The sequence below is a fragment of the Anabrus simplex genome, chromosome 14 (genome assembly GCF_040414725.1).
Source record: "Anabrus simplex isolate iqAnaSimp1 chromosome 14, ASM4041472v1, whole genome shotgun sequence".
Taxonomy (NCBI): Eukaryota; Metazoa; Arthropoda; class Insecta; order Orthoptera; family Tettigoniidae; genus Anabrus; species Anabrus simplex.
In genome coordinates this window covers 37,108,437-37,123,366 of record NC_090278.1, presented here as the reverse complement: position 1 = coordinate 37,123,366, position 14,930 = coordinate 37,108,437, and the positions used below count along the sequence as shown (strand labels likewise).

General features: G+C 39.6%; 1 protein-coding gene across 1 annotated transcript in view; it reads left to right on the top strand.

The window, feature by feature from the left end:
• Rim (Rab3 interacting molecule) overlaps positions 1-14,930 on the top strand; it is a 738,199-nt gene that overhangs the window by 430,091 nt on the left and 293,178 nt on the right. Inside the window, exon 17 of the mRNA XM_068230365.1 lies at positions 10,184-10,356. Within this exon, the coding sequence (XP_068086466.1) occupies positions 10,184-10,356 (173 nt within the window). The remainder of the gene's footprint in view (positions 1-10,183; positions 10,357-14,930) is intronic.

Genomic DNA, 14,930 nt, shown 5'->3' with positions numbered 1-14,930 from the left:
AACCACTGAACATATAGAACACGCCGCCATTGGTTACAGATGAAGTCACTTTGGCAGAGAAAGAGACCTTCAAAATGGCACAATTGACAGATGAGGCATACTAAGTCTCAATCTGCTGCCTTGTAGATGACATAGAGGACTACTAAAAACTACAGAACCGAGTGAGTGGCTGCATAGTTTGGGTCACATAGCTGTCAACTTGCATTCAGGATATAGTGGATTCAAACCTCACTGTCGGCAGCCCTAATGATGGCTTTCCATGGTTTCCCATACTCTCTTCCCTACTTGTTATTGTCCAGGTCTAATCCGCATAAGTGTCTGGATCCATGGCTAAATGGTTCCTGTGCTGGCCTTTGATCGCAGGGGTCCCGGGTTCGATTCCCGGCAGGGTCGGGAATTTTAACCATAATTGGTTAATTCCCCTGGTGCAGGGACTGGGTGCATGTGCCGTCTTCATCATCATTTCATCCTCATCACGACGCGCAGGTCACCTATGGGCATCAAATCATAAGACCTGCACCAGTCCTCTCCAGCGGCCACACGCCATTATTATTATTAACCGCATAAATCAATATGGGTGGATAATATATTTTGGAAATTATCTCTTTACACTTTCTTGGTACTTCCATATTCTAGACAAGATTTCTTATACTCTGGTAGAATGCATTGCCTTGTTGCATTCTCTTGCTATTCTCCATGCCCAGCCTTGTATTCTGCATTAATTCACTCCGTAGGTACTTGAAACTATACACAATTTTGACCACCAATTTTCACAATGCCTTTCCCTTGCCTTTTTCCTCCTGATATCACCATGGTCCTGCTTTTCTCTGTGCTGATTTTCATACCATACTTATCAGTGCATCACGTTATTCTATACTTGTCCCCTCACATTGTGGTACGTGGATTAAGTGAGATTCTTCCTGACTGGTGTAGTATACGCTTCTCAGCAGTATGGAATTTTATGCGTATGTTTTCTTAACCACTCAGCGTTCGCTGCCATAGATCATGGCTGGCCAAACAGCAGCTTTGTTTTTTTTACCAGTCACATAGTACCCCACTAAGACTGCCATTTGCCGGGCTCAGTGGCTCAACTTGGCAGTTTCGATCCTGGCTCATTCTGGTGGTATTTGAAGGTGCTCAAATAAGTCAGCCTCATGTTGGTAGATTTACTGGCACATAAAAGAACTCCTGCAAGACTAAATCTGGCACCTCGGCATCTCCAAAAACTGTAAGAGTAGTTAGTGGGACGTTAAGCAAGTAACATTATTAAGACTGCCATTTAGTCCAAGCTGTATTTACTCCGTGCATAACATCTGCATCTATAGTACTGTCATTAGAATACTGACCCCAATAAGCAGCTGTTTTCTCTTCTCAGTATTACACCACCTAGCATTACGTCAGCATGTACAGCTTGCAAGTTATAAATTTCATTGTTGTTCCATAATGACTTTGAATATGGAGAATATAAAGAGATCACCCAATCAATACATTTTTTTTATCACTCTCTTAGCAATTATTATATTTTTAAAAAATATACAGTACATGTTTCATCTCCTAAGAGTCATCTTCAGCTGCTTCATACAGTTTAAATTAAAATAAATATAACAGACATTGACAATGATCTAGTATAGTAATAACTTTTTGAGTTCTAGAAACAAACAATAAAAAATCAGTCTGCAGTGATAAGAATTGAGGGCTTTGAAAAAAAGGCAGCAATCCAGAAAGGTGTGAGGCAAGATTGCAGTTTGTCTCCCCTCCTTTTCAATGTTTATATAGAACAGGCAGTAAAAGAAATCAAAGAGGAATTTGGGAAGGGAATCATAATCCATGGAGAAGAAATTAAAACCCTGAGATTTGCTGATGTTATTTTATCTGGGTAGCCTATGTGGCTCAGGCGGCAGCATTCCGGCCTCCCACCGCTGGATACCGTGGTTCAAATCCCGGTCACTCCATGTGAGATTTGTGCTGGACAAAGCAGAGGCAGGACAGGTTTTTCTCTGGGTACTCCGGTTTTCCCTGTCATCTTTCATTCCAGCAATATTCTCCAGTATCATTTCATTTTGTCTATCATTTATTAATCATTGCCCCAGAGGAGTGCGACAGGCTTCAACAGCCGGCACAATTCCTATCCTCGCCGTTCGATGGGGCTTCATTCATTCCATTCCTGACCCAGTTGAATGACTGGAAACAGGCTGTGGATTTTCACATGACTTGACATGGAGATTAGCAAGAGGGTACAACAGGGCAATGCATTCTACCAGAGTGTAAGAAATCTTGTCTGGAATAAGGAAGTGTAAAGAGATAATGTACAAAATGTATTATGCACCCGTATTGACCTAAGTGACTGAGACCTGGGCAATGACAAGTAGGCAGGAGAGTAGCAGGGGAAGAGGTGATACTCCTACATGCGCGTCCCAGGTGGCGGATAGGGGGGTCCTAACCGGCTTGCCGTTGGACTTGAGGGAAATAAAATACCTCTCGTGGACCGAACACACAACCCCCTGTGGGTGGGGGACGCAGACGAAGAATACACCCATGGTATCCCCTGCCTGTCGTAAGAGGCGACTAAAAGGGTTGACCAAGGGATGATCCAATTAGAACCATGAGACTACTTGTAATTAGTACCATCACGCAGGGAACACCACTATGTTAGGTACAAAATAGGTTTGTGATTAGTAGCGACAGTGTGTGGCTCAGGATGCATTATACAGTACCTGTGATTCATACCTCTATATGAGAAACATCATGGAATGAGCGACACCATGGTTCTGCCTTTCCTGTGTTTAGTACCCACTATATGAGGAACACCACGGGATAGTGCAGGTCCCTGTGGTTAGTCCACTTATGTGAGGAATGCCATAGGTTTGCGTCGCCTGTAAATAGCGCCGGAGTGTGCGAAACACCATAGGTCTGTGTTACATGTGCGAATTTCATTACCTGTGAGTAGTACCATAATATGTGGAATACCGCACGTCTACGCTACTTTTGATTAGTACTGCAACATGACAAATATCATGGTTCTACTTTCCTAGCAATAAGTACCATTATGAGGGACCGATGACCTGGATTTTGGACCCGTTTCGACTACAAGCATCATCGATTCAGTATTGTGCTTTAGAAGCTGTCCCTTGGTCAGTAATACTATAGTTTAATGCTTAGTTTCTGGGAATGTGGGGCATTGCAGGTCAGATCCATTAATTCTTCATCCTCCTGTTTTCAAATTCTGGTCAGTGGAGGATTATGGATTTTGAAATTGTCATAATATTTCATCTCATTTCGTACCATTAGAGGCCGATGATCTAAATGTTGGGTCCCTTTAAACAACAAGCATCGTCATCATCATCATCATCAGTGGGGAGGAGAGTAGAATTCAAGCCAGCAAAATGAAATATCTGCATAGTATGAAAGACAAGGAAAGAAAGATGTGAGAAAGGAGGTCGGAATGTCAAGCTCAAATGAGAAAATTGTTAGGAGTAAACTAAGATGGTTTGGACATGTCAAGAGGATGCAGAAGGAAAGAATAGCACAACAGATGATGGAGATGAAGTTTGAGGGAAAGAGAGTGAGAGGGAGACCTGGAACAAGGTGGATTGATTCACTAAAGAGGAGTGCAAGAAGAAGAGACCTGGACTGGGAGAATATGATGGAAGAGGAGAGGAAGGTGGAAAAGTGCCAGGAGCTAGAGAAGGGGAAAGCAGGATGGTGATGATTCATAACTCCTGTTTACAAACAATTGTATCATTGATCCACATATTACTTGTCTGATCAGCAAGTAAGCATTGGAGGGTTTGTGGTAGACACTAAAAATGCCATCCAACATTTTCAGTGTCTCACAATCCTTGACTTTTAATAATTTATAAATACTTTAACTATTTTAATCAGACTTCAGCTTTGGACATTATGGTTAAGTAAATGCTGGTATATGTTAATTTATACTAGGATGGTGAAAGAATTTGAAAGCAAGAAATAATCCTTCAGGATCTATTTTTAATTTTAATTTATTTTATGGTCTTTTAACCCATCTGCATTCTCCTTTTCCTATAGCACAAAGGGCTTGGAAACCATGCATTTTCACACAATTTGCTCAGTTTGTAGACCTCTGAATAAATCAGCATAAATTCCATATTTATTGACATAATCCAAGATTCTTTACAGAAAAATCATTGTGAAGCAACTGTTCCTTGCAGCTCAGGATTCGAAAGTCAGTAGGCCTTTTTTTTGTGTGGTATGACTGAAAATGTTCCAGACACAATGGAATGTTGCAGGAGTCACATTGCCATGTACTTTCCCTTCTGGTCTTCTTTTGCTGACATGCAACACAGGATTTTGCAGTTTTAGTTCCTTTGACTTCTGGCTGGGGCGATTTTGATAGGAAAATGATGTTCAGTCAGTCATGACAACAAATCTCCAGGTGTAGCTGCCTGTCGTTTGATGGACCCAAGCCACTAACTCCGTAAATAGGTGCTGTGTTGGTGTCACAAGTTTTTTCTCCCAATCCCATTCAATGACGTCCCTGAAACTGCAACCAGTATCACGCGTAATTTCATCTGCCACTGACGTAGTGTTGTCAAGTTCTGTTTCACTTTCACTTTCTGTTGCATCACTACGATTCAAATATATATGCATATTATCACCAGGATCTTCCTCATCATCACTACTACTATAATCAGAGCCTAAAAGTTCAAAACCGAGCTCAATAGCTGCAGTCGCTTAAGTGTGGCCAGTATCCAGTATTCAGGAGATAGTAGGTTCGAATCCCACTGTCGGCAGCCCTGAAAGTGGTTTTCCATGGTTTCCCATTTTCATACCAGGCAAATGCTGGGGCTGTACCTTAATTAAGGCCATGACCACTTCCTTCCCACTCCTAGCCCTTCCCTGTCCCATCGTCGCCATAAGACCTATCTGTGCTGGTGCGACATAAAGCAACTAGCACAAAAAAAAAAAAAAAAAAAAAAAGTTCAAAATAATGCATAAATTCTTCCTCATCCTTGCCACGAATGAACACATGCTTCTGTTCATCAGCCATTGTTTCCAAATAAACTGGTTTGGAGATCGCAAGTACTTTTACAAACACCACTCAAGTGAAATAGTTCTTAAATCATCCCTCAGCGTGCAGGCTATCTCATCTCTGGTAAACAGCTGTTAAGAGCTACCGAGTAGTTGAACAGCTCTACCGACAAAAAAAAGTATGTCTAATTTTTTGTGGACAAATGAGTGCTGCGTGCTAGTATGCTTATGGCTATAGAGCCCATTATCGCGTCAGCGTACTGGTATGCTTACGGATGCGGTTGGGTTAAACTTGTATAACTTAAACAATGTAGTTGTTATGTTTGAGCTATGCATATAAATACATATGTGGTGTTATTACTGAATAATATTTATAATGTTGATCTAAAGAATCCAAGTAATGCACTGAAGAAGGCCTAAAAATAGAATGAAACGTATATGCTGCATAATGAATAAGTAATGAATGGTATGACTGTCTGAATGAATATGAGCTTCATTTGAGTCTAATAAGTCATTATTATTCTTCATTTGAATACAAATAGAGTCAGATGTAAAATTGTGCTTTTTGTGTGCATGATGTTCCAGAATTATGATTTCATGTAATACATACTATCCGCAAAACTTTTAGTGACACTTAGGCTCCCTAGTTCTGAATCAGTAGACCTCGCTTATCTTCGAGATAAGGATTGGCAACCTATGATACCAAAAATGAATTGATAATGCATCGCCGTGAAACATCTGGCAGTGTAATCCCATTAATGATGTGTAGATGTTGATTCCTGTTGCGGTTACTTTGGACATTAATACAATTTAAGAATCGATAAAACCATATCATAAAATTAAACACGGTAAAATACACAGAAACTAACGGCAGGATGTGGAAAGCAGAAGGAACCCTACGAGGTTGTGGATCGAAGGACTTTTGTGGCCGAAGCTTCGAACAAAGGTAATTTGGTTAATATCTGCTTATAGTAAATATTTATTATCAAAACATCTAAAAGGAAATAATGAACACTACTGTTAATATAAAACACAAAATAGGAAAAGAAATCCAGATGAAATTAACTTGCAGTCTTACAATTATGCCAGTACTAAACTTCATGGAAAATACTTTAAATGTGAAGCGACCACCTTCACTAAAAAAACACAGATCGAAGGAAAATTCTTCTAAAAGAAACAGTTTTACTGAGGCCAAGCTTAATGAAAAATAAAATTTAGGTTAAAAAAATGATATAAAAGGCTTGCCTCATGGCAACATGAAGACGATTGTAAGACTTCTTTACACCATCAAAAATTTATTTGTTTGCTGGTAGGAAAATCGACGAGTAAACTCCTGTGACATATTAAAAAAGGTGAAATAAAACCAAGTTACATTAGGAAATTTAAGATTTGCTTACCCCAAGAGAAGCCAGAGCTCCCATGAAGCACAAAGCTCCAGGACAACACGTCCACTCTACATGATGCTGAAGACGGAATACAGACACTCTGCGATGCGCTTCCCGAAGGAAGCCCATGCTGGATGGTGTAACCGGAAATGCCACAGCAAAATTAATGACCAATAACCCAGAAAAATTGGCACGTGCAGTACAGGGTGTTGCGCAAATTTTGACATTTACTTGAATTAGGTCAAAAATATATATATACTCTCGTAGCACACATCACAATTCCCATAGTGATCCTGAAATATTTGTCCCGAATGAGTAAATTTATAATACCAATATACAGTAATTGGTCTGTAATTGGACATTATGAGTTTTCCAGCTAACTCATTCCTGGTTGCCAGCATTTCGCCCCAGTGTGCTAAGTTGAACTCATAGTGCATTGACACTGCTGGTGACTCCAAGTAGCCTACGCAGTGGTCTCCACAGTATGCACTAGCCATGCGTCTTGGTAGGTGTGCTATTTACCAACTGATGAGCCCAACTTAGCACACTGGGACAAAACGCTGGCAACCGGGAATGAGTTAACTGGAAAATTTATGATGTCCAATTACAGATCAACTATATTGGTATTATAAATTCACTCATTCAGGACAAATATTTCAGGTTCCCTAAGGGAATCAATATGTATATCATATGATGGCCAGGCAGGCATCAACTTTTGAAAGTGAGACGTCTCTCATTGTGCATTGGCACTGCCGGTTCCAAGTAGCCTATGCAGTGGCCTCCACGGTATGCACTAGCCATGCATCTTGGTAGGTGTGCTATTTACCCTATTTACCAACTGACGAGCCCAACATAGCACACTGGGGTGAAAATCTGGCAACCAGAAATGAGTTAACTGGAAAATATGGACCAACAATATTGGTAATCTCATAACTTCAAATATTATTGTTATTTATACAGCAAAGCAATATAGGTGAAAACTGAACTTCTGCAACGAATTGCAATGGTTGAGGGAAATCAAAGTACATGACATGAACTTCCTAAAACTCCTATTCGGAAACAAACATCACAGTGAGAGCAGAAAAATAAAAGCTAAAGTAGCAGACTGCTGTAATGTAGGAAAATAAATTAAATAGTTGCTTTTCTCCCTCAGAAAATGTGGAAAAATATGGTTCCACGATTAATTGGATTAAAATGTTTTTCTGCCTTTCACAACTGTGAATCTCCATGCATCCATAGTAAAAAAAGGGGGGCAGGCCAATCTATTCAATTTAGATTAATATAATTACAGATACTAAATAAAAAGTCATGAGACATGCAGGTGTGTGCGTTAGCGTGTATGTGACACAATTATAGGCTTTAGATAATAAAGGTCTAGAAAATACATATCGATCATAGTATCGATTCAATTCAGATTTCAGTACCATTCAGTTGGCAGTCCTACCAGAACTGCTGAAGCTCCCTCCTTTCCTCTCACCCCCGTTAAAAGAAGTGTTACTAAACGTTTCATGGATAGTATGTCTCTTTAAATTCATATTCTATTCTAGGCTGTAAATTAAAATAGAAATTTGAGTAATTTATTACAGTACTATTTATTACCTCTATTTCTCTTAATTTTACTTTTTCAGGCATAGAAATAGTGATGTTTCCTCTTGTTCCTTTGTAAGCAATAGACTGTCTCCCCGAAATAGTATTGACTATGCTAAAAGGAACAGCATTACTTCAGTATATTCCCATAACATTATTGATGTTGATAAACTGGAGAGTATTGGATCTTTATCTCCCCGGATTAGTATTGACAGTGGTAAACAAAACAGTATTACACCATTATCTCCCCGGAGTAGTATTGCCAGTGGTAAACGGAATAGCATTGCATCTCTCTCTGCTAGAAGTAGTATTGATGAAGGAAAACAACATATCATTTTGCCCATATCTCCTCGGCCCAGCATTGATAATGGTAAACGGAACAGCCTTGCCTTGCCATCTCCTCGCCACAGCATCGATAGTAGTAAATGCAATAGCATCTTGTCCATATCCTCTAATGCTTCTTCTCGAAGAAATTCTTTCCAGAATTCCCGTGCACTCTCAGAGAGTAGTGGCTATGATCCAAGATATCTGTCACCTTCTACGTGCTGCTGTGCTGCAGAATTGCCTCCGCTCCACCAAATCCGACCTCCCATGAAAAGAAGCCTTACTCTTGGGACTTGCTCTCCTGTTTATTGTGAATGTGACTATAGCCCAGTACAGCAACGTTTTGCTATACCCCATGCTTTGGCTACCAAATATCCAGAGGCTTTGTCACCTGTTTGTACTTGGAACACCCTTTCACCTTCCTCCAACATTAGCCTAGATTTTAAATTCCCTCAAATGAAAACAGATGGCTCGATGACTTGGAGTCCTACTGCAAGTGATATAGCCCCTCATTGTTCAGAAGATAATCCAATTACAATGAAGATGAAATGCCAGGGCAACTCCCCACTGAAAACGTCTGATATGTCCACCATGGAACGAAGGGGAGATCTGGAGGTGAAGGCAGATTCGAGACATTCTCTTTCTTCAAGTCCACACTACTATGGATATGACAGTGAATACAGCGGAGCTGAAACGGAGATCCATTGCTCTGATCGAAGTTTTGATAGTCAGAAAAGCTTCGAGGTTGTGGAAGTTGATAATAGTAGTAACCATCTGAAGAAGATTTTGAAGCAATCTTCGATGCCTGAAGAAGATAACAGTGAACGAACTGATCACATCAGATGTGTAAGATGTACAGGTATGGAATGTTCTGACTCTAGAGGTTCTCTTAGAAAATTGTCTAAGGGATCCAGTGAGCTGCAGAAATTGATTTTGGATGGTTCCACTTCATCAGTTTCAAAATGTAAGGAAGATTCAACAGCCAACGACTCTGAGGATGTTCGCATGGAGTGTGGCGCTGAAGATGATGATAGAGGCTATCATTCTGACCGGGTGAATAGTGTTGGTGCAATGTGTGAAGTAAGTGCTTGTGGTCAAGTAGAGAGAGTATCTCCAAAACCTGGCAGTAGAAGGGGTTCAGCTGAAAGGCCAAGGAAACATAAAAGAGGTAAATGTACATTGTCTGATCAAGATGGTATTTATGTCGATGAAAGTAAGACTTATTACCTTGCCATCCAAGGCCAGTGGTATGCTGTGACACTACCAGTCGACCTGCAAAACTACATTGAGAAATCAGCGTCTGAAGAGGGTTTATGTTCTGACGATAGAGCGACAAGCACAAATGTTGAAACACCACCTCAGAAAGTAAAAAGTACAATAACAAAAAATGTTAAGTTCGTAAATGATATCATCAGTGATGAAGAGGAAGAAGATGATGAAGATAGACCAATGGATGGAGATAGAGGAGATGAAGTGGAGGACGAGGAAGAAGAAGAAGAAGAGGAGTCAGAGGAAGCAAAGTCACCTGGAGAGAATGGTACAATGTTCAGAAAAGTCTCTATTAAGTCTGATACTGGCAGTCAGGATAGTCGCAAGATGTCTTTCAATGAATGGTATCCTCGAGAGGCAGCAGATGGAACCAGTGATGCGAGCAGGAGAGAGAGTAGTAACGGGCAGATCAGCGAGGAATTGAACAGAGGGAATAGTTGCTCTAGAAAGTTGAGTTTGTCTCACGAACTTGATGATGGTGTAAGAATGGATTGTGATGGGGAGAGTTGTTCCACGAAGCTGACCTTTAGTAGTAGCCTGTATTGTAAAGAGGAGAGTGCTTGTTGTGGTAGTGCTAATGGATGCCCTTCTCCCGTCTCCCCTCCTGCCAGTAGCGACTACGGGGGCAGCGGGGGAAGCGGAGGTGGTGGCATCGGCTCCAGGGAAGGGGAGAGGCAGAGGCCTCACCACGGTTCAGCGCCAGGCACCAATGGTTCCAGTTCCAAACGCGGTACCTTTGCTCGCAGTCTCTCAAATGCCGATGTGCCGCCCGATGAAAAGGCTGGTGAGTTGCATTTACTTGTTCATTATATTTTCATCCCTAGCCATTAAATTTTATTACTTCCTCGTTGTGTATTCTGTGTTGCTTTTCATGTTCCTAGTTCCTATCTCTCTACATCTCTCATACTTGTTTGTTTCCTTCCAACACAATGTCATCATAGTGTATTTCCAGAACAAATACCAAGGTATAATAACACAATATCTAAAAGTAGTGTATCAGAAATGTTAGAGAAACTTGGCTGGGAAGCTTTAAGTAACAGAAGGGAGAAAACTAGACTTACAGGATTATATAGAGCCTGTACAGGAGAGGAAGGTAAGGTAAGGGTTATTCTGCCCGAAGGCAGGTCCGAACCTCCGCAGAGGTGTTCCTGAGCTGGAGTTTACGTGCGGTAGGGTGGCCAGTTCCTCTCCGCTCCTCCATTCCCTTACCCCCCACCAACAGCGCATGGCAACCCATCCAACTCCTGACCATGCCCAATGTTGCTTAACTTCGGAGATCTCACGGGATCCGGTGTTTCAACACGGCTACGGCCGTTGGCAGGAGAGGAAGCATGGGGAGAAATCCGTGAGAGGCTTCAGTTGGAAAATAATTATATCGGCAGGGCTGATGACAAGTATAAAACTAGAAGGGATTTTAGCAGAAGCGATTGGGATAAATTTTCATTCATTGGGAAGGGCGTGAATGAGTGGAACAGTTTACCAGGAGGTAGTGCTTTGATCCTTTTCCAAAATCTCTACAGATATTCAAGAAAAGAATAAACACCAACAGAGAAAAGAAATGCTAGTGGGCATTCGACCCGTGTAGGTTATTGTAAATAAAGAATTTTTGTGAATAAATTAATTCCATCCACTGGTCTATGGAGATTGGACAGCTGAAGTAGGGGACTGTCTGTAGGGGTGAAGTAAGTGGCGACTTTGAGGGTCCTGGGACTGCGCTTCAGGAACTCTGGAAAGCAATGGCAAAAGGGGCTCTGGTTAAGACGCAGCAGGTTGTTATGCTTGTTAGGTTCCAAAATGGGTAAAAAAATAAATAAATGCAATGTAAATTTTAATCTTATAGCAGCTGTATAATATTATTTGAAATAATTTCACATACTGTGTATGAGTTGATTATTATTGTAAGTAGAGAAGATATTATGAGTAGAAGTTTGCAAACAATATAAATTTACTAAGGATGAGCTGTGTGTTTAACAGAAAAATAATTAGTGTAAATTATATAACACTGTATTTTAAGAAAATGTCTTCTTCCCTTGTTAATTTAAAATTTAGTGCTCAATAATATTGTATTTTAATGTGCCATTTGCCACTGAGGTAGACACCTCATATGCAAACAAAATTATTTTTATTTTATTTTTTTATTTTATTTTATTTTAAACTGAAAAGGGAAAAAAAAAAAAAAAACCCTGGATCTTGAGATGATCAAAGCACTCAGAGAGGTTGGACAACAGTGAATGTACAGAGTAGCAAACAAAATTTGGAAAGAGAATGTAACACCTAGTGACTGGAAGCAGGGAGTCATCACACCATTGTTGATAAAAGGTGATGGGAAAAAATGTACCAACTACAGAGGTATAACTCTGCTGTCACATGGCCTCAAAATCTACGAATCCATCCATGAGAGCAGGATTAGAAAATATAGTGAACCTACACTTGAGGAGGAACAATGTGGATTTAGACCTCATAGATCAATTGTAGACCTCATTTATGCCACCAGAATGCTCTATGAGAAGTACTGGGAGAAACTTATAACTGTTTTTCTGGATATCGAGAAAGCATATGACCATGTACCACGCAGGCATATATGGGAATATTTGAGACATAAGGAAGTACCTGTTGACATCTTAGCACAAGTACAATGATTATATGATGAAACCAAGAGTTGTGTCCAGGTCCAGGATGGAAGGTCAGGTTGGTTCAAAATGAAAACTGGAGTCCAGCAAGGAAGTTGTCTTTCACTGCTCCTCTTCATAATAATAATAATAATGGATGAAGTTTTAAAAGCAGTTAAAAGAAAGGATCCAGCAACTAATGCTATGGTTTTTGCTGGTGATGTAATGGTATGGGGTGAGAGAGAAGCAGAAGTAGATCTTTGACATGAAGCTTTTACAACCTTAGGTCTTAAAATCAACAAAACCAAGACACAATTTTAAAATGGGAATAAGTCCACGTAATCAATACTGCTTACTGTTTGCAGTGTATTTTTATGTATAGATACATAGTACTTTTAATAACCAGTATTGATCAGGTGGAATTATCCCCATTTTACAATCATGAACTTTATGTATGCAGACATGAAAATAATCAACTGTAATAAAACCAAGACAGTTGGCTTGGTGATGAGTAGAAACTTTCCAACTGTTCATCCAAAAATTTGAGATGACGAGATGAATAATCCAGTACTGAGGTAATGTTCTGTACTCAAACAATATCATACATCAAGAGATTAGCAACAGAATACAGAAAGCTTCCATATTCTATTATGCTGTACGTCAAATACTTAGGGATGAAACATTTCGGTTAATTTCAAAGATCAGCTTGTACAATATATATGAGGTACCTATATTGAAGTAGAAACACTTGGTGGATCATCAAAGAGTCATCTTCAGGCAACAGAAATGAAGCTCCTCCATTCTTGTCTACTAAAAACAAAAATGGATAAAATAAAGAATGTGGATATCTGACAGCAGCTCGGATCGGAAAGAAGCTTGCTGAATAGCCTTGAAGTGAAGAGATATTTCAATACTTCGGTCACATGAAAAGAATGGATCCTCATAGGACTCTTCGAGTATACCTTGACCACAGTGTTCCTGGGAAGAGACCAAGAGGAAGATCTCATGATGCTTGGGAGAGGCAAATTTTCAAGCACCTTGAAATCAGAGATGTAAATTGGCGTCGCATACATGAACAAATTCTGTCGATGGACAGGACAAACTGGAGGAGGCTCATATAGAACTGCACCCAGCTTGCTGGAGTGAAGAAATTATGGTGATGATGAATAACACAATAGGTTATTGTTAGGTCTACCTTGTCAATATTTAATATCCTTCGTTAATTCAATATTTAATTTTCATACATGTTTCGAGAACTGTCATTCTCTTCCTCAGTGAATAAAAATCACAAGTAAAATTTCTCATATTCTAGGGCAGGAATGGCGAACCTTTTCCAACTAGTGTGCCATTTTAAGTCTGGTTTATTATTCTCACCTGTTGACTGTGCCACTTGTTTTCCATTAAGGGATGTCTACAACCCCCCCCCCCCCCCTGAGACTTCCTTTCCAAATTCCTGATTATGTTTCATAATATGTTATTTATTTATTTATTTATTATGCATATATCTTGTAAATACATTTGATTGCATGGCTGTACCTCAATTATGGACACGATGGTTTCCTTCCCAGTCGTAAGCCTATCCCATCATAGGACCTATCTGTGTCAGTGCGACGTAAAACAAATTGTAAAAAAAAATATTAGATATAAAAATCAAAAGTACTAATATTGAGAATGGACTTCACTTCCTCCATTAGCTAGCTTCATTATCTTTCCATGTTGTAGTTTGTACGCTCAACAATTAAACTAATTTCTCCCGCATCACATTTCCATAAGGAAATCTTAAAAAAAAAAAAAGCTATCCTTGTTTGTAAGGTCACATTTATGCTTTCATCAAAACATACTGCATACATGTGGGAGTTATCCAAATTAGCTTTCAACTTCTCCGAATCTTCTTCACTCATTTTTATTATTCTATCCTTGACAGCAGTTCATCTGGCTGGCATTCCTTTAATTCTGTTAATTATTAGTTGTTTGTTAGGGAAGTTTTCAAATAACGTGTTGGACGTCAATAAGAAACTTTTTGTTTCAACAACTCACCGTCAGAAATTGGTTTCCCATGCATGCTGTACTATGCAGCCGCACTGATATTATTGCTAGGGTGGAAATATGATACACAAGAACTAGTTTGTTTTGTGTAATGTTCGATATTTTGTGAAACGAACTCTCTTCTTTCTTAATTTGAAATGGAACAAACATTTGAATGACCAGTCTTGAAATTGCGCTTTACATTACATGTGGGGGATAGAATTGCTTCCGAACACAGGCAACACATCTTTTTATCAGTCCGAATTCCGTTGGCTAGAGTTCTTAAAAAATACGGTCATCACCGCCTTTGTTAAGTTTCTGTTCTTTTCAGCACCGAAAACATGTTTGCGATGCCCGTATACAAAACCACCAGAAAACGACACTATCCCACTTGACTTTCGGAGCTATCAATGTAGCAGTGTTGCCATATTGCACGTCCGAATGGAACTATTATTTAGATTTTCGATATTTATTTCTTACACGTGAAACACTATATGATATGTATTATTTGTAGTACAAGACATATACCGGTATATAAAATATTATGTTCATGTGGCGTGCCACCGAAATCGTGGCATAGGTTCACCATCTCTGTTCTAGGGAATACTTAAACTTAATTACATGAATATTGTTCTTAAAACATAAAATCATTACACATATGACATTAAAAGGTTCTCTTGTAAAGTACAAGTTTACAGTTAAATTGTTGTGTTGGATTATATAC